General features: G+C 38.0%; 1 protein-coding gene across 1 annotated transcript; it reads left to right on the top strand.

The window, feature by feature from the left end:
• Nucleotides 1-1,422: 1,422 nt before the first annotated feature.
• Nucleotides 1,423-21,030, top strand: APPBP2 (amyloid beta precursor protein binding protein 2). Its single transcript, XM_031556493.1, has 13 exons — nt 1,423-1,431; nt 8,048-8,136; nt 8,664-8,815; nt 9,410-9,533; nt 11,575-11,743; nt 12,406-12,495; nt 12,911-12,978; nt 13,057-13,162; nt 13,490-13,614; nt 13,810-13,895; nt 14,315-14,505; nt 14,881-15,046; nt 15,225-21,030. Exons 1-13 carry the CDS (start codon nt 1,423-1,425, stop codon nt 15,476-15,478), a joined length of 1,629 nt encoding a protein of 542 aa, XP_031412353.1. The 3' UTR covers nt 15,479-21,030.
• Nucleotides 21,031-21,124: the final 94 nt, after the last annotated feature.

A 21,124-nucleotide genomic window follows, 5' to 3' on the forward strand; every position in this document is an offset into this window, starting at 1 on the left:
ACCTGAGCATGTATCATTCCCACTTTCTTTAAAAACTCATCCACAGGTGATCTTAATAGGTTACATATACTTCTATTAACACTCTTCAACTGTTACATTGCATCAGATTCATTTGGTGTTTTTCATAATGAAAAATAATCCAGAAATAGATTTGAGTTCTAAAGAGACTTTTAAATCTATTTGCTCTGCTCATGTAACAAGCAGCATGTTGTTTTGTTCAGGAGGTGGTAACAAACATACTATGGACCTATTTGGTTGTACTAATCACTAGCCAGCATAATTTCTGTTAACCATGATAATTGGTATTATTGTTTTTCCTGTATTTTACAACAGGCTGATTCTTGATAATCTGAACTGTGTAAGGTGCACCTATAATGGTATACATACATCTCTGTAGTGTCCACATGTAGAATAAATACAAACACGTGGTGTAGTTTGATGTTGTGCCAGTGCTACCAATGGTAAGATAGCCTTCTGGATCATCCTCTAGGAGAATATGTTATCTTCAATGGTTGCATTTAAATTAGTTAATATATAAATTAATCTTGGCTGAGGTGCTAAAAGCAGGTGTAGTCCTGACTGAATGGTGCTCTGCATGCAGAGACGTCTGCTTTCAGCCTGCACCTCAAAGCATAGCTCAGAGAAATCTTGTGGAACAGTGCTTGCATTTTTCTGTGCACCTGTACAACGCTGAGTGCTGGTTCTTGATTTCTGTATTTGGATGGCTGAGGAATACAAATGGCACTGGTGAACCAGTCTGGGTGGAAGACTCCCTCACACCTTTGAGCAGTTCCCTGCATGTCTGATGCTTGTTTTGCTTTTTGGTTCTGAACACAGTTGCTGTGCTTTTCAAAAAGATGCAGACATTAAATACTGTTGTAGGTTAGTATGTGTATGCTCAAGATATCCTGATGAGGAGCTCTTTAAGCCAGAAGTAGGATTTCCAAAAACCACTACCAATCCTTAACAGAAGGCAAGCTAGAAGTCTTCTAAATCTTTGTTCTCACTGCACCTTTGTGTTGATGAAAGGCTGTCTGTTGTTGGTGTTACATGGAGCAGTACTTATTCTTTAGATACATCTGAGGAAAGTTTGGTGTGTAGTGCTTGTACAAATATGTCTGCATTTAGACCTTGTGGAAGATGGAGTGTATTTTGGTGATAATTGAAAGGAATAGAAATTTTTTTCAGTCTTTCACATCCAACTTGCGAGAAATGCTGTACTACTCACAACCTGTGATACTGGAGAAAGTGCCACTTTGCAAAACTGAAAGGAAGCATTAGTCAGATCTTTTGACACTCACTGTGGATGTGGCCATACAGAACTTGAAAATTCTTTTAAATGCATTTGTCAGTAGGAACACTCGAAATTAGCATTTGCCAGTGTTGTTTACACAGTCTGCCAGCCTTGTTACATTGATTAAGATGACAGAGGTAGGATATGACATTATTTCGATGGTGGAAATGGCCATCACCTTATCTGAAAGGGAAGAAAGAGCCAGCTGAGAAAGTCCTCATCTTGTTTTGTTCTCACCAGGGTACCCTCTGCTTCAGTGCTGTGTTGTGATAGTGCACCTTTATTTCCCATTCATTAACCAGCCCAATTGCTTTCAACTGTACAGATTCCAGAGCTGTTGATGTCTAGGATGCATTTTACAAATGCATGTGTTCCCAGTTTACAAGAAGGAACCAAACAAGAAATGGCTGTGGAGTGCTCTTGCTGTGGGTTCAGTAAGAAATAGGTTCTGTGGCACAGTGACAGGAGCAGGCAGATTCCTGATACTGGGTGTATTTATCCTTAACAGTGACTAACACTTTAAAAATGAAAAATAAATCAAATAATCATGATTGCAATGAAATAAATCTGTACTGCTTTAGCCAGGGCACTACTGGATTTCTGTTTTTTAATTTTTTTTTGTATCAAAAGCCTATTCACTTTTCCTTGCAACCATTAGAGAATAAATAGAGACTGGGCAGAACACTCATGAGGATGTCCAAGAAAAATATAAGTCTTGTCACACTTGTGTTTGGAGGAGTTAATAACTGGTATTGTTGCAAGCAGCATTTGAATCTGGAAAAAAATATGCAAATGTAGTGTATTTTGTTTCCTTTGTGTCTTTACTAGGTTAATGTATATCCTGGTGGTGCTATTTCCTAGTAAAAGTGGTTCATTGGTTTTTTTTTTTTAATCTTTATGAGGAAGAGAGAGGGAGGCCTTGTGCTTAGGAGCTAAGAAGGAGATGTGCTGCATCGCAGTTAAAACACAAACAGGGGCGTGCCTGGCAGCTGTGCTGCAGTGGTAAACGCCACACTTTAATGTATTTAAAAAGTAGGCAATAACTGGAATAAATTGTAGCCCGCAAAAAAAAAGACCCAAACCACTCCAACACTCCACAACATCTGGGAAATGAAATGAGTTTGTTTTTTGTTTTCTGGGGAAAAAGTTTGGTGTTTAGAGGGAGGGAGTTCATCCTAATAATGTAGTTTTTGACAGAAACTGGACATTGAACTCTGCAGTCCAAAGATCATTCAGTTAATGTCTTACATAGAAGTTTTTTCCCCTGTACTTCAGCTTTGTTCTGTTATGCATAATTTGTTTTTGTTTTTTGTTTTTTTTTTTTTCTTATGTTTTCCTGCTGTATTTGATAGGACAGTGCTTAATTAGTCATAGTGCTCTCTATCGTAGGTATTTATGCAGCAAGCTGATGCTGGGTTTATAGTGGATAGATAACAAGGAGTTTCATCTAATATTCTTCTGAAATGTCTTTTGCGGGTTGTGTGCTATGTTTTTCCACATTGATTTTTCTTGAAAGTCACTTGGATCCAATGTTCCTTGAAGAATGTTTTCTGATGAGATCATTCACCACAGGAACAATTAGAGATGACAATTTGTTTCAGACAGTTGGTGGGGGCCCATAACATTTAGTAATTGTGCTATGCTTACTTGTATTAAAAAAATCAGGCAAAATCCCAAAGGCCATAATCATGCTTTTTCTGCATTTGACACAAATGATGAAACTTCCACACTGCTCCTACACTGATGTGAATCAAAACACGGGTTTTAAATTTACATCCTGATATCTCCAGTTTCTGGATAGTATGTAGCTGGAGAACTGTCTTCCCACTGCACTCTGCTAACCCCCAGAAAGAGAAGTGTGGCTAATAGAAGTGCTCCTACTGCATCTAGTTATTCTTTGAACCAAGCAAAATGAGTAAGCAGGAATTTGCTGACACTTGGCAACGCGCAATAGAATGTCTGTTCTGTGCATTGCAGTAGAGATGACTTTTATTGATGAGGGATGATTACAAGCATCCTTTTCTGATCTTACGGAATGAATCTGGTTTGTCCTAAGGCTTCGTGCTCCTGGCTGTGTGACGAGGGACAAAAGGATAGGCTTCCTGTGAGATGAAGTGTAGCTGTACTCATGTAGTTCTGAATCCTTTCTGACCAGAAGGGTACAACCAAGGTCGCAGTAAGCAGTGTGTCTTGGAAAGCAGAAAATCCAGAGCAAGTGCGTTGTGCTTTGTAGGGTTCCTCGGTGTGACTGCACAAAGGCTTAATTTCTTTCATCCTGCTGTGCTCTTGGCCATCAGAAATTAAACGTGTATGTGGAAAACAAGCATGATTTCCGTCTGCACTCACATACAGGCATTGTGATCTGGTTGGACTTCCAGACTGGTGCATTCAGTGGGACATGTCTGAATACTGCTTGAATTCAATCATATGTCTATCGCTTCCCTCTTTAAATCCTCCAAGTGAAGGAGAATCATCATGCCATGAGCTTTAGTCCAATGATAATTGCCCTTTATTTTAATACATACCTTATCTGTAGTCTTACCAGAGCCGAAACATCTTACACTGTTATGTCTTTGGCTTGCAGCTCCCTGCCTTGCTTACCATTCTTCAGAGTCTTACTATTTAGTTCGCTCTTTGTTTTGCTTTTTTCTCCTTGAATCTCTGTGTGGTTTTCTAATTCTGATATGTTTGGCTCGCCTATTTTTTTTTTCAGTGTCTTTGTTGAATCTTAGACACTGGAACTCATAATTCAGACAATGAGGTAATACCATGAAAAAAGTGTCCAACTACTGCTGAAACAATAATTCTTGTTTCCACTTAATTTTGTCTGTACTGGTTAAACTTCAGTCAAAGCAAACCACATAGAAAACCCTCCTGTGCAGGGTTATGTGTGGAATCCCATGGGAAATCAGAAAAAAACCCTATGTTCCTCCAGGAAGAGCAGTGAGTGGAAGTGTGAAGCATGCTGTACATGTAGAGCATAAGCTCCCAATGTTATCAGTTAAATTAGGCTTATTCAATGCAGGCTTTTGGGTTGTTTGTTTATATTGCTTGAGATTGTTTAGGATGAGCTTCCTGACTGGAAGCATGGTTTTCAAAAAGAGCTGAGAAGTTTGATTTATTTTTTAAAGCCCCAAACAATATCAGGGTGGAATTGGTCTCATCCAGAAGCCTCATAGATGGTTTTGAAATAGATTTGTAAGAGATGAAAGTACCCAGATTTATAACAGATTATTTTCTAAGCTTGTCCCCCAGCTGTCTCCAGGGCTTTTCAAGAGTCGTTTCTCAATGGGTTGATTCAGTGCACTGACTTCAAAAGATCTTTTTCCTTCTGTGTTAAGCAGAGAAGGGAGGCGGTGGTTGCAGCCAAACTTATTTTCTAAATACAGATGTTGTTGTTTAAATATGCAATCCTCCCTAAATTCAGCATAGTAGTCCATGTTATACTATTGGGCATTACTAATCATGCTGGGGGGGCTCCTTGGGACTTCTTGCAGCTTTAATCCTTACTGTAATGTCCATTCTTGTTTTTCAGGCCTCTTCCAAACTGGAGCAATAGGAGCTTTTTTTTTTTCCTTCTTTCACTGAAAGCACTGCAATTCTTATGGTCCTTTTACAACTGCTTAGAGTTAATCTTTATTATGAAGAGGCTTAGGAAAAGTAATTGCTCTTACTTTTGTGCACAATGGAGAATGCTGGTGATTAAAAAATAAATAAGTAAAAATACCACTTTCTCTGTGGTTGGATGTCTCTGTCTTTGTTTTTAAGGGCTTGCTAAGAATCAGAGCTCAACTTAATCAACTGAGAGCTCTGGCAAGAACTCACAGATAATTATATATGCATGATGATATGACAGTAGATAAGTTACAAGCTACTGTTATCAATATGTTTAACTGGAGACACCTCTATATGCATTTTCTGAATGCTTAGGAGAAAGTCCTGTAAGTCACTGTTAGCCTTAGCTCCTGAAGGACGTCATGGTGGCTTTCCCACAGCTGGACAGAACAGCTGGGCTGTGTAATAGCAAATCAGCACGAGATGTGCTTCTTAGCTCGTGTCTTTAGTGACAGACTTAATGTTTAATTTGAGCAGTATAAGCTGGAAGTCATACTGTATGTTCTTACGTGTCTTTCTATAGTTTAAAAAAAAAAAACCGAAAAAAAAAAATCATTGATAACCTTCAAATAGGTTAAGTTTGTGTCCAAAAAAAACAAAACACCTTCTTCTTTCTTAAGTGCAGAGTAGTTTTTCAGGAATCCAAACCTCTGCCTTTCTTGTTGGGGCCCGTTTTTCTTGAATCACTCTTTTGTTTTGTTTTTCGTGTTATGTAGCAAGGCTTGTGGTCAAGAATTCTGTCTCTGGAGCTCTAACAAGAGAATCATTTCTTCAGTACTTGCAACTGCTTCTCAATGAGCAAATGAGAGTTACTGAACCTTCTGGAATTGCTTCACAGTTTGACGTAGTCTCACTATTTCCATGTCCAATTCTGTTTGAAACTATTGCTGTAACAACTATAACAGTTTGAAGAGACTTCAGGCAGATTAAGTTCCTCAAATGCTTGCCAACGTGTCGAGGGAAGGGGTGAGTGGTGTGGTAAATGTTCTGAGGATGCTGTATTTCTGGTTATACCAGGAAAAAACTAGATGGGCTGAGCTGGGGAGAGGTGTGTGAGGAGCGGGTCTGGACCTTTGGACCCAAAATCAGAGATGTGTGAAAGATGAGGGTGTGGTTTGGGGCATCCCCTGGTCCTCCTCACCGCCACAGTGTTTTCAGTGGGGAAAAACACTCCAGCTCTGATTTGTTTCAAGTACAGGGCCGTGGCACTGCTTTATCTGAGGAGCAACTTTTCATGCAGATACTGTTTAAGGCTTCCTTTTTTATTTTTATTTTTTCCAGTGAAATAGTTGACTAAAAGGAAAACATTCATTTCTGGCAATTGGCATTTTTAGGTTGAAGAACTTTTGAAGTTTTTTTGTAGGTTCTGTTAAAATAACAAACTCGTGCTGCAGAAACATTGCCGTGTGCTTCATAAGGAGCACTAACTAAAATGAAATTTCTGGCTGGCAATGTTTTACGTGCTTGATTGGAGTATTCATTGACCTGCCTCCTGGGCTTGTGGTCAAAATGATGCTCCAGATAAATGGCACTTCTCAATAAAGGTATTGAAAGAAACAATTAGAACTCAAAAACTGAAGTTTTTATTAAATCTGTGTTTGTATCTGAGCATTCTATCTGTAAATAACTCCTCTCTCTCATCTTTTGCTTGCATGGTGAGAGTGGCTGACTCCTCATTTCAGAGTTTCTCGTAGCTCTAAGCCCTGCTCAAATAGCTGATAGGAGTGCTCTGGTCTTGGACAGTTTGTGTTGGAATGCTGTGGCATTGATTTTCTGAATATCTGTTAGAGTGCATTACCTGCACACTTGTGATGGTGTGAAGTGTGAGTGCATGCCTGTGTGTGTGTGTGCTGGTGAGCTGTAGTGTCCTGCCATCACACAGTGCAGGTAGGAGAAAGGACAGAGGTGCTCTGGAATGGCGAGTGCTGTGAGAGGCAGCATCTGGGGAGATTTGAGATGTGAGCTGTTGGTTTTTCCTTCTCCTCATAGAGCTGCTACCTTGCAAAAAGGTTTTAAATAAGAAAAATATGAAGGAATGCTGCCTACAGTACCTGAAATAGCAGATGATTTGCCACAACAGTCCTGAATGACCCGCCTTGTGCTGCTGGCAGAGGCTGCTGCCAGCTGACCGGGGCAAGTGGACTGTGCTGCTTTCTGGCTGCATACCCTATTTTTTGCTATTTGTTGTTCAGGGACTTCAGGATGTCTGGATTTAACAACCTCGATGGATTTCTCTGCTATGTATTTGCACAGCCATTTCTGCACCTATGTAAATTCTCAGTATTTATAGCATAACGTAGCAGGGAACTCTGCTGCTTAGCTGTGCTTTGCACAAAGAACTGTCTCCATGGTTTGTTTTTTATGAACAAGCTAACTGATATATTTGCTTATCTGCAGATAGAAATTGGTTTCAGCATAAAACCAGGCACTGCTTTTAATAAATTGAGGAACGTTCCCATTTACTCGAGCAGGAATTATTCATATAAGCCCAGGTATTAATGGGGTCAGGGCTCATGCTTGTGTTTAGCTCTGCGTATTGGTGAGTCATGCATTGCAGAACTTGTGGGTTTGGGGTTGTTTTCTTGAATATATAATTTCATTGCTTCAGTCTTTGTTCCAGACAGAGGCTGGAGTTTTGTAGGATAACAATCAATTGTTTGAATTTATGCTTTGGCTTTGCATTTCCACTTACAAATCACCTAGAATCTCTTCACGCATCTCTGTGATAGATTCTCTTTAATTTAAAAAAAAAAAAAAGCATCTGATCTGATATTGAAGAAGCCATTTGTTATAATTTTTATTAAATTTAGTAGTTTTTTGTTTTGTCTTTGTGTTCTAGCTTAGGAGTTGCAATGTTTTAATGATGCAGGTAGATGTAGTGAATGTCTGAAGAAGGGAGGAAGAAAAGAACGGATAAAAATAAATTGAAAGCAAATATAGAGCTCTTACAGTTTGTGTGTTTAAGTTTTGCCACTGAAGTTGTTCTCCTGTGTGGAGATTGTGAAACTATTTCTTTTCAATATTTACTCTTCTGTACTTTGAGCTCTAGAATTCATAAGTCATTCTTACTGGTGAGCTAAATTTCCCAGGAGATCACCAGCTCTTAAATTTTTAAATATATTTGTATTTTTCTTTCAGCTTTACCAACAGGGCCGCTTATGCCAACTGGGGAGTGAATTTTGTGAACTAGAAGTTTTTGCAAAGGTGCTGCGAGCTTTAGATAAAAGGTAAGCATCTTCCTTATTGATAGTGCTCACTTCAGCCCTTAGTTCTTGATCTAAGTTTTGAATCCAGAAGACATCAGATCAGATTCTTTGTTACCAAGCTTTGCATCTTTAGTATCTCCCTCCCCTTGTTTGTGTGTATGTGATGTTAATAGGTTTGTCACTGCTCGTTTATCTGCCATTTTAGTGTGAGTCAGGGCAGGGGTGGGCTTTGAGGCTTCCCCACCCACAGTGTCTAAACAGAAAGCTTTGTTTTCCAGTTGTAACAGTGTGTGGGCAGCTTGTATTTTGCTTATTCTGGAGGGTGTCCCTATAAAGAACTGTGTGTACGCTCATTTTATTTTTTTTGTGTACAACAACTGTAACCCATTAGCCTTGAGACTGTCAGTTATGCTTGTATTTGTCTGCTTTTTGTTTGAGAGAAGGCTAGAGTTATTTCTTTGAGTCACTACTCGTTTGTATCCATGGTGCTCTGACTGCACTGTTTTAAAAACTTTATGTGTAACAAGTTTTGTTTTCTTTTGTTTCAGGCATCTGCTTCATCATTGTTTTCAGGCTTTGATGGACCATGGAGTAAAAGTTGCTTCTGTACTGGCGTATTCTTTCAGTAGACGATGTTCCTACATTGCAGAATCAGATTCTGCTGTAAAAGAAAAAGCAATCCAGATTGGTTTTGTTCTAGGTAACTGGTGTTCATAGACTGTTAAGTATATTTCTTTGTCAGTTCAGTTAGGCTAATGCTACTTTTTTCCTCTTTGTAACTTCTTTTTGAGAATGTGTGTGTTTGGAATATGTGTTTTTAGGAAGTCACTTGGTGGCTTATGTATATTACCATTGAATACCTACAAATTTTAGGCTGCTCTCTGCTATTTCAAATATAAAATTTATAAATGTGATAGTTAATGTTAAGACTTTGCATACTTCTAGTATTGATGCAAGTCTTTCATGATGAAAAACTATGAAATACCAGAAGTCATGCTCAGCTGAAGGAGAATTCTTCTGCTCATGTTTCATGTTCAGGACTGCAGAGTTCTGATAAAACTCCTATATGCAGCATGCAATTTTATGATGCTTTGTAAAACACGTTTCCTTTGCTCTCACTGCCTATGTTCCCCCTAAGCTGTTAGCAATGACTTCCCGTATTTTGGCATAGGGAATACTGCACTCCTGTATTCCTATTTATTTGTAATAAAATAAGAGCTTTTAGATGATCTGAGTGAATGCTTTTTCCTAGAAAGGCACAGTTCAAAATTCTGTTTGTTCTTGATTTTTCTAGGAGGGTTCCTATCAGATGCAGGATGGTATAGTGATGCTGAGAAGGTATTTCTATCCTGCCTTCAGCTGTGCACCCTTCACGATGAAATACTTCATTGGTTTCGTGCGGTAGAGTGTTGTGTAAGGTGAGCTTACCTTTAATTCCCACGTGTCTTACTGAGAAGTATTTATTCATATGTATTACTAATATGAGCCATGAAGCTTCAGGTACTCTCTTCAGTATTCTGCTGCACCACTGGCTTTCGTTCCAGAAACAAGGTGATGCCATGACAGGCTGGACATGTATGTACACCTCCCTAGGATAGAAAAATGCTAGCTGTAGAACTACTGTCAGCACTTGATCCTTTGAATTATAATTAATCAAAATAATTGTCTGATTTTCCGGTGCACAGAAGAAGCTGCCTTAAAAATAAACTCATCTTCTACAAATACAGAAAAGGAAACGAGATTATAGGAAACAGGTTTAGAAAAGAGAAACACTGATGAGAGATCTTAATTGTTCTCTCCTTCCCATATTAGTTTATTGGAAGCTCTGTCATAATTTATCATACATGCACCTATACATTACCTTATTTTCAGAATTTAAGCATCTCTTTACTGTAAAGTATTATGTTCTGATTTACTTTACTTTATGGGTTTTTTTCCCCTGTGTTATGTTGTCGTCTTGACTTACAAAGGCTTCCCTGATGTTTTCCAATCTCTATTACTCATTGTCTAATACCAGATCTCCAGAAGGGACAATGACAGTTAGTTTACCAAAATTTCATATGTGCTAAGTGACAGGCATTTGCAATAGGAGAGGAACAGCTGTCTCTTTTCTTTGCCTGCAATGGAGTAGGAATACAATTCTGCCCTTTAGGCTTGGAATATGATGGCACGCACATTTCAAATGCATCTCTTTAAAGTAAATAAGCATCAGTTTCAATAACAAAAATCTTCTCTACTTTTGTTCTAAATAGAAGCCAGAAGCTGAAATAGTTACTTGTCTGGAGAAACAGTGTGTGCTTCAGTATTGCTTTGTCTGTATTTCACCATTTACTGAAGCTTCTGTTAATCTTTCAGATGGGAAAAGAGGTGGTGTTAAGAAATAGGGGAGAAAAGGAGGCTGTTTAGAGTTGTGAACTGTTATGACTGCATTGTCTTGTGTTAATTCAGTACTTGAGTATCAAAGGATCAAAACTGTAAATCCAGAATGGATTGTCAGGATGGCAGTACATCAATCTGAGCAGATATGCTTGCTTATTCCTTCAAAACTGGCCTTCTTACGACTTGTATTCCTGTTGGACAGCACTAAAATTAGCTGTTGTTAAGTACTATTGCTCTTCCTTTAATCCAAAATTTCCCTGCTAATGTTGCTTATCTACAAACACTTAAGCATGTGTTTTCTTCTAGCATTTAAAGGTTGTCAATCCAAGAAACTATTTTGACAGCTAAAGATTGGCTGTCCTGCTGTTCCTGAGCTTAAAGTTGCTTGTGCTGTTGTCTCAGAGTGAACGCTACTACATAAATAATATTGAATGCATTTCAAAATATCCCTGTTCAGCCCCATTTATGAATTGTGCAGGGGTGCTAATGCCATCCTGCAGTGTTGTCCCATCCTCCCTGGCGGCCCAGAGAATGACATTACTTCCAGATGTTTTCTCATGTAGAATGGATGTAATTGAATATCTTGTAAAATTATTTATGATACATTGTGCTGTTTAAGGACTGAGGACAAAATGCAGAGATGCACGCAGAAGAGTTTGTACTTTTTGTCAATTTCAGTTTACCATGTCTTGGAAAGGAGGTAGAAGGGATTTAACACCATATGTTACTGAGTTTGGGAAATGAGATTTTATCAGTTGAGAGTGGATTTTAGGAAAAATAAAACAAAGCCACACACACCAAAGTGGTTTGAGCATTGGATATGCAGAACTTCATCAACGTGAAAAAATCATATGGAATTTCCAACAGTGAAAATTCTTGCCATGCAAGATGCAAAGCATGGAGTACTGTAACAAATTTCTATGAACAATTCTTTTGTATTACTGAATTCAGACAGTGCAGTTTTGCTGGGATGTTAGCCTGGTTCTCTGAGTACAACACAGATTGTAGATCAATGATGCTGCAGCATGATGAATGTTTTATTCAAACACTGATTAGAAGATCTCTTTACATCTTTGAAAGGTTGCTCCATGTTCGAAATGGTAACTGTAAATATCACTTGGGAGAAGAAACGTTCAAACTGGCTCAGTCTTACATGGACAAACTTGCAAAACATGGTCAGCAAGCAAACAAGGCAGCACTCTATGGGGAACTGTGTGCACTGCTTTTTGCCAAGAGCCACTATGATGAGGTGAGTAGGACTAGTTTCTTTTTGCTTAGCTTCTGGACACTGGTTATGAAATCTGCTAGGACTTTCCATGACTGGCTCACTGTTCATGTTATCCTTCTAGTCTCAGTTCCGTATCTTTCTTGATATCTGTGTGGCAGTACCAGAGGCATACCTGATTTACCATCTGGTTTCTGTGTATTGTTCTGAGTACAAGCTCTTAGTGGTACTTTAACTGATATTAAGAAATTATGTGCAATAGATTGCCAGTGTGTTTTGCTTATCAGTAAATTACAGAAAGTTTATTTTAATAGGTAAAAAGAAATTGGAGAACATTACACTTTGCAGCTACTTTAGAAAAAAGGTGTGACTGTGTTTTTAGCTCTTAAATTCATTGACTAGGGAGCTGTTGCCTATGATAGTGATTGTAAGGATTAGTTAAACATTATAAAATACCTTTTTCCTGTGGAATATATTACATTCGTTTTAACTATACAGACCTTAAGGTAATACAAAATACTGCACATTCAGTATTAAATAGAAGATAATTTCTTCAGGTTTGTCAGACCATGACAACCAGTGGTTTTAAAATCTGGTAAAGTAAATGACTGGTCTATATTTTTCTTAATATTGCAACACAGTGATGTTTCAGATGAATTATTACGTTGGTTAACTTTGTTTGACAGGCTTACAAGTGGTGTATAGAAGCTATGAAGGAGATCACAGTTGGCCTGCCTGTAAAAGTAGTAGTGGATGTTTTGCGACAAGCTTCTAAGGTGAATTTAGACTCTTCCACATTCCTTTTTTAAATTGCTACCAAGGATGGGTCGAGAATGTGTAGTAACTCTGGTATACTTCATCTGCCTCTGGTGTATTTTCTTCCTTTCCCTATGAAACAATTATAGCTGTTCAAAGGGACATTATGGCAGAGTTAACTTGAGAGCCTTCCACAAAAAGACTGTCTGTTCCTATCTTTGATGTAGGCTCAGATACAGTACTAATCTTTGTGGTGGTTTATGTCAGAGTAAAATATTTATTGATGTTTTCTGTGAACACTTGCTAAATAAGCTGAGAAGTCCTTTAGTGACAGCGGTGACATTAGAATTAAAAGTAATAGAAATTGGGGTAATATCTCAAGGAGAAGGATTTTGAGTGTACACCTCTTCATATGCTTCATTTCAACCTGTTTAGGCTTGTGTTGTAAAACGTGAGTTTAAGAAGGCTGAACAGCTGATAAAACATGCAGTATATCTCGCCCGGTGAGTACTATTCCAAAAAACCCTCTTTAAATGTACTCTCAACTTGCCTCAGTGAGTAATATAAGCATGTTTCTACAGGGAGCATTTTGGAGCCAAGCATCCCAAATATTCTGATACACTACTAGACTACGGATTTTATTTGCTCAATGTAGACAATATATGCCAATCCGTTGCCATCTATCAGGTATGCAGCAGGGCTAAATGTATTTGGTTTCTATTAATAAATAAAATGTCTCTATTTCTTCTGAAACTCACATGTTTTTAATTCAGGATAATTAATTCATTTAATCACTGCACTGTTTGTTGACTTTGGATTTTTGCTTTCATTTTTTTCTTTGCCCTTGAGTGATTTCTTCAGATTTGCTGTCTAAAGTATGTGGGTGTAGATCTTCTGAATTTCAGAGCCATCGGACTTTTTTTTTCCTTTTTGGTAGTAAGATGCATAAGGTTTTTTTGTGTGTTTTTTTCCCCTGTGTTAACTGACGTTATGGTGTTCTTGTAACTTTTTCAGACAGCTCTTGATATTCGGCAGTCAGTATTTGGAGGTAAAAACATACATGTAGCTACAGCTCATGAAGATTTGGCTTACTCTTCTTATGTTCACCAGTACAGCTCTGGAAAATTTGACAATGCACTGTGAGTACAGCTATTTGAGGTAATGGCAGTAAATCTAATACTGCAAATGGGGGGGGAAGAATGTTTTTTAATTTATACAGATTTTTCTAACAAGAACATTAATAGAGTGAACATCTACATTTATGTTGTTAATACTTTACCAGTCAGCTGGCAATTTAAATAGCAATGAGGATGCATATATTTAAACTCTTTCAGATTTCATGCTGAACGTGCTATTGGCATTATAACTCACATTCTCCCAGAAGACCATCTTCTCTTGGCATCTTCAAAGAGAGTTAAAGGTAGTATCCTTAATTGCATTACTGGAAAAGTTTAATATTTTGTCAGTGGAGAGCAGGCATTCAGTTGTATTTATTCTGTTCCCAACAGAGGCAACGTAACGTAAGCTTTTCCCAAATGGAGATGGCTCTAGAATATTCCCTGTAGTTCTCCAATGTTATTTGTTAACACACTTGTAAAACACAAATTTAAAATTCTTTAAAGCTTTGAACTGGTTCTTTAAATAATAGGAGTAAAAATACAGAATACAAAAAAGTGTTGGTTACTTTGATACCTAGTTGTGAAGTTTGAAAGCAGTTTGTAATAAATCCTGATTTAGATATCTCCTGACGTTTCTTGGGTGGATGGTTTTCTGCTACCTATAGTTGGTGTGTCTGTGTTTAGAACACGGTGATGTTGCTTTTCTTCTTCTTATACTCAGCACTTATCCTGGAGGAGATTGCAATAGACTGTCATAACAAGGAAACTGAGCAGAGGTTACTTCAAGAAGCTCATGACTTGCATCTGTCCTCACTTCAGTTAGCTAAAAAAGCCTTTGGGGAGTTTAATGTACAAACAGCAAAACATTATGGCAACCTTGGAAGACTGTATCAGTCCATGAGAAAGTTTAAGGTAAGATCTATTAATGTAAATCTCTTGACATACAATTTACAAGATGTCTATAAATATGTCAAAGCAAATTGTACTTTATGTCCCCGGTTCATAACCTCAGTTAGGAGTTTTGTTCCATTTTAATATTTCACCCGTTCAAAGCTTTGCACAGAAATAATTAAGATGCCGTTGGGGACAGGATGCAAAGTGATACTACTTGCTGATGATCCAAAATAAGAATTTGGAGAACTTGGTCTGGTTTTGGCCTTCCTGTCTTTTTTTTTTTTTTTTTGTCCTTTGTGAAATACTTGACTACTTAACCACTGCACAGTTGTTTCTTAAAATGTTTGTGGTGTGGTGTGTGGTGTCTGACCCATACGAATTTGTTCCTCACAGGAAGCAGAGGAAATGCACATCAAGGCAATTCAGATTAAGGAGCAGCTCCTGGGTCAAGAGGATTATGAAGTTGCACTGTCAGTGGGACATCTAGCTTCTCTCTATAACTACGATATGAATCAGTACGAAAATGCTGAAAAGCTTTATTTGAGATCCATAGCAATTGGTAGGTGATTCTTACAGAGTTTATTTACATAGCAGCCTTAATACAAAAAAAAAAGCTTTTTGAAATGTGTTTAACATTTTATTAAATAACTAAAAATGAAATGCAGTATTTCTATTTTTTTGCATGGCTTCAATCTAAATATTGAATTTAAATTTTGTTATCTGTTGCCTTTCTTTAGGAAAGAAGCTTTTTGGAGAAGGATACAGTGGACTTGAATATGATTACAGAGGTCTCATTAAACTGTACAATTCCATTGGCAATTATGAGAAAGTTTTTGAGTACCACAATATTTTGGCCAATTGGAACCGGTTGCGGGATCGGCAGTTCTCAGTTACAGATGCTCTGGAGGATGTAAGCAGCAGTCCTCAATCCACTGAAGAAGTGGTCCAGTCTTTTCTGATGTCTCAGAACGTTGATGGACAGAGTAGCTAAGAACTCGGTCAATGAATCAGTTAAGTTTTTTCCCAGATTACAGGGGAGAAGTCATACTGTGAAATCTAAACCATGTAGTTCTCTGGGGGCTGGAATTTGCATTGAAACACTGGTCCAGTCTACTGAAGAGTGCCCATACGGATGAATGTGTGTTAAATTCTTATCAGCATGTGTATGGCATGTTTAGTTCGGCTCACGTTTTTAACTTGGTATTCCAGAAACCCCCTTTTTTTTTTTTTTTCCAAAAGAACCTACTTTGCAGAAAGTCTGCAAGAGAACATTAAATAAAACTGTTTGAGTTCAAAAGAGTTGCATTCTTATTATGAATGGAAGGTTTCATCAAGAGCTTTCTTCTGATAGACAGAATAAATGCTATATTACAAGAAATTATACGAGAGAGGTCTCTCTAGTTTATGCATTTGTAGCAAAGTTAATCACAAATATTAAGAAAAGGAAAGATGCTTTGGCTGCTGCCTTACGAAGAAAAGTGGCAAAGAATCACTTTGGAGAGCAACATACCATTTGTAATCCAAGATAAGTTGATAAGGAAGTACAGACCGTATGTTGTTTTTAATATCCTGAACTGGACCAGTGTTCATCTGTAAGTGATGGAAGATCCAGTAGACCAGCAAGCAACCTTAGTTTTCTTTGGTACCAGCCAAGAGTGCTAATCTTCATAACAGGACCAGGAAAATCAAAAGTGGACCAGCCTGCTAGAAACAGTTTTTGGACCAGTGGCTTTAATTTAATATTTCTGCCCCTGCATTCACTTTTACAGTAGAATTATTTCATTTAGATGTATGACCAGTGCAAAATTATATTCCTGTAATAGATACAAAACTAGGAAGTGAACGTTCTTTAGCAGTTGCGATGGCATGTTTTTACTTAGCAAGCTTATACAGGTATTAATGTCAATGCCACACGCAGAAACTAGAAATGCTTAATTATTTGCTGCAGCCATCTTTTTTCTATTTTTTTTTTAATGGGCTTACTCTGATAATTGAGGCAGTTACTTGTTTATACCAGTTAATGGTTTTGTATTACAATCCAGGTCAATTTTATGTTTCTGGAAATCACAACTTATTGTACAGTTTGCAGGGGTCAGTGGAAAATGCCAAAAAGCACAACAGGTCTCTCTTTTTCTTTTTTTTTCTTTTTTTTTTGTGATGCTTCATTTCTACATTAAACAATAGTACAACCAGATATGGATTTCCTTTATATTAATTTAAAAAGCAGAAATCAGCTGTAAACATCCATTAATAATGCCTATCTCACTAGCTTGTCTTAATTTTTCTTCTGTTGGGTGGGAGAGGGAGGGCTGCTTTGCTGTGTAGATTTATTTATTTTATTTTTTGCTTGGGTGTGTTATTATTTTTTAAAATGTTGAGGTAATACTCATTTGAAAGTGTAACATAGCAAACTAGAAACAACTCACTGCTGTTACCTCTGTTCTTATTATAGTGGCACAAACAGTGCCCTATAGTTGGATTCTGTCTCTTGGGTTTTCTCCATCCCCCCCTATTTTCAGGGGTTTGTAACTTGGCCGTGGAAGTTCAGTCCAAGGTGGGGCTCAGCAAGCAAGGTTCCTACAGGACTTGGACTGGATGTTTTGTTTAGGGTTTGTTTTTTCTTAATTAGTTTCTAAAGCTTGGGACAGGGAAGGCTGCTTGATGGTATTCAAGAAAGAGTGCACAGAAGAAATAAGAAGTTTCAGACACTGCTTTGAGCTTAATGACTCCTTTAAGAACTGAAATTTTCCAGGCCAATAGTTCATATACCGGTGCCTTCGAGTGTAATTTTGGGGGAAAAGGCTGAATAATACCAACTTGAATATGCAGTAATATGACTAGTGCAGCTTTAATGACTGCATACTTAAATACTTTCATTAAAGTATTCCACACTTAAAAACAACAACAAACTGTGGTATTAAGGCTTATGTTGCAGTGTACCCTCAAAGGCTGTTCAATGAAAATTCAACTTAAAATTATGTATGGATTTAATATCTACTTTATAGCAATTTTTCTTGCATAGGAGTGCTTTAGGTGAAATATTTCCATCTCTGAGTATCATCCATTAGGGGAGTGATTAATTATAGAATTCTCATGAATTCTTTTCTTCAGTCCTATTAAAATTATCTAAATGAAGCTTGTAATTATAGTACCAGAATTTGGGCAGGGGGACATTGCTTAAAATTGTCCTCACCATGCTGTGTTACTGCTGTATTGCAGAAGGGTTTAACAGCATCAGAATGGGCATGGACTTGCATTTACAATGTCTGTTTGTGAATGGTTTCCAGTCAGGCCTCTGCTTCCAGCTTCTGGCTAACAAAACTCAAAGGTCTCAAGATTTTGACTGAGTTGGGAAGTGTTATTTGACTGACACTGGCAAAAGCAGTCCATGTGAACCATTGCTGTCACATCAGCTCTCTGGTTCCTGTGTGTTTCAAGGGTTGCTTTCAATTAGTGGCAAGTAGGAGAGCTTCCAACATGGGGCAGGTTAGGGAGGTGTTTGCTTCTGAGAACCAAAAACATCTGTTCCATTTCTGTGATGGGTTGCTTTGTTCTTTTTTCTCAGGCCTGCTGGGTGGATGAACTTTTCTTTCTTTCCTCAAGCTACTTCGCTAGCATGTTGTGTACCTTGATGTATTGGCTTGTCTAGAAGGGGTTCACATCCTGAAAGTCACCCTGAGTTCTCTTGTTGGACTTTGGCAAAGAAATGTGACTTGGACAAGAGCATGTGTTGTGATCCTTGTGGCACTGCTAGCATGCTTTTCATGTGACTAAATCGTGACTTGACTGTTGGGCTGAACTTCTCATTGTGCAGCCCGTCAGCAATTCTGGTTGTGCCAAGGCACCACATTATGGAGAAAGGTAGCTGTGGCTGGCTGACTGCTAATGCTGTCAAAGCAGAGGAGCTTTGCAGGGCAACTTTGCAGCTGCCTACAAAATGCTTTGTAACCTGCTCTGCATGCCATAACTTGGAACATCCACTGCCCTTGCTGCTGATGGAGTCTCCATGCGATAACATAAATCTGGCCTTTCTAGTTTTCCGTTCTGTCTCTCTGATCTTGTTTTTGGAAGAAATTGGCTGTCTGTGTTGGCATGTGGGGACAACACTTAAGACATGTTGTTAGTTGTTACTCTGTTGTTGTTCGGTATCCCTGAGAAAGTAGAAATCCAATTGGATGGCTACAGAAGAAGGTAAATGATTTGCTCATCCATAAGGATGGAAACATCTCCAATGTCATTGAGGCAGATTTCTATGTGTTCATTTAATTTTATTTAATGACTTTGGCACTAGGTAGAGCTAAAGGAACAGAGTGCTATCTACTATGTTCTCTGTACTGTGCAACTCTTCAGCACAGAACTTGCCAGCAAAGACCCTGCACCTCCCTCCTGTTAGGTGTAGAACCAAGGAGTTCCTGTCCTATTTTAGCCCTAAAAGAAACCTTCCATATGCATCTGAGTGTAAGTACTGGGGAAGGAGGCTTTATAGTTAGCCTTGCTTGTTAGGAGAACTTATCCTTGCTGTAAGGCAATTAGCCAACTTCAAAATGCTTGATGACTTTGATTAATCATTGGCATTTTATATACGCACAATGCACCTACCACTAGGTGAGATGGTGTTACTTGGTGCTGGTGTTAAAAAGAGGAGATCTTCAGAATATTTCTTGACGGTAAGTAATCACAGAGTGATTGGTTACAAGTGGTGAGGAGAGGTGTCACTTCATAGAAAATTACTTTAACTGTTGTTTAAGCCCTTATGATTTTCACCATAAAGCTTTTGAAATCAGTTATTTGTCTCTTGTTTTAATTGAACGCTGCAATTTGTAGAAAGGAAAGAAGGTAATGTCAGGATTCTTCCACTGTTTCTGGGACATGGGCTATTCTGGATGATTTCTTGTGGAAAAGGAGAGGCAAGCAAAGCTTAAGAACTGACAGAATGAGAAGGGGAAAATTGCAGAAAGATGTTTGAAAATAAGTCTGTCCCTCAGTTACTTGAAATAAAACACCTAGTGACTATTTGGCCCCGAACAGTGGTTTGGTTGCTTTTACAGCATGATGTTATGACCAACAAGTGTCTGCCTCTGTATCTTAGTCTTCATGAGCACTCTTTACAAACCTGGTAGTTGAAAACTTTTTTTTTTTTTTTTTTGCACAAAGTTTTCTTGTTGAAGAATTTTGAAGGTCCTTTAGTTGCTGGATTCTAACTTATTGGGAGAACAATGTTCTTTTGTAACTTTAAAATGAAGTGTTTTTTTCTTTAAATGTGCTGCAGTCTGATATTTGCTAAAGGTGCCATTGCACTGCTTCTCATGGTACAAGAAATGCACATTGAACTTATTTCCTTTCTATTGTTGTGTATTGGTAGAGTACAAAAAGGAAAATGCGTTGTGCCTAAAACATGAGTGAAGCTATGGACAAAACCTTGGTTTGTACAGATGGGATTTGACTTCCCAGGGTAGCAGCAAATAACGCGGGGGAGATGTTGCTGTTACCAGGTTGTAACGAAGCTTGTGCAGAAGCTTGATTTTCTCTAAAGCTCGTTGTTTCCCTTTTTTCCTTATTGTTTCTATAATAAGAAAGTGACTGGCCAAATGTTAACTGCAGATCTGACTGTTTGTTGTGGGTGTTTCCATGTTGGACGTGTATGGCCTGTTGCACGGTTTGTTTCTTGGCCTTTTGAGGATTCTGTGAGAAGCAGGGAAGAAATTTCCTTTATCCAGACATCAACCAAACTGCTTACAAAGAAATTGACAGCACTGGTAATGCTTCTGTCCCTAAATCTCAGGAATGTTTCGGGCAGTGAAACAGGTTTCCCTTTGGTGATATAAAGGTGCGTGCTCTAGGGTCTTGTTTAACAATATTTCATTGCAATCCTAGGTATCTATAGCATGAGTGGCCTTAGTGAGTTTGTTGAAGTGCACTATTTTTTTTTCCAAAAGTAAATTTTAAGATGAAAAAGATATATACTATATAAATATATAGAGATATTTAGAAACTTGGTTTGTGGTGCACAAGTTCAGTGTTGGATCACTAAATAATTGTCGCAGGTACCATACGTGTAACTTTTCTTTTATGTATATTCCTTTATGGGAAGCAATGTTGCCATGGTAACTAGGACTTCACAATTTCTTTACTACTTAATGATGTGAATGAACTCTACGTTTTATTGAACATTACCAGGTTCAGTACTATTTTTATACTTATTGAACTACAGGGAATTTTAATTTAATAGCGTTCTAAAAAAGATGTTGCTTGAACTGTATAACTGTATAAATCAAACTACTTACACAGACAACACCTCTAAACCAGAATCTCTACCTGTAGTGCCACAGTCATTTATATGAAGTTATCTTGATCATGACTAGAGTTGGAAGACCACCCTACTTGTGTCAAGACTTAATGTTTCGTATCCTACTTCTCACAGACTGCAGTGCCCGACATTATTTGTAACCATCAAACCATATTATGTTTGTAACCAGCATTGTGATATTCTGTAATTGTATTGCTAAAATGAAATATCGACCTAATAAATATAGTGTTCCTGCATTTGGAAGTATCTGCGTCGAATTTGGTTCCAACTTTTGCTTTTGGTGAATACGTGACCCTTTCTTCCCTGCTCTCCCTTGCTGTGTCATAACCA

Source organism: Meleagris gallopavo, chromosome 21 (genome assembly GCF_000146605.3).
Source record: "Meleagris gallopavo isolate NT-WF06-2002-E0010 breed Aviagen turkey brand Nicholas breeding stock chromosome 21, Turkey_5.1, whole genome shotgun sequence".
NCBI classification, from domain to species: domain Eukaryota; kingdom Metazoa; phylum Chordata; class Aves; order Galliformes; family Phasianidae; genus Meleagris; species Meleagris gallopavo.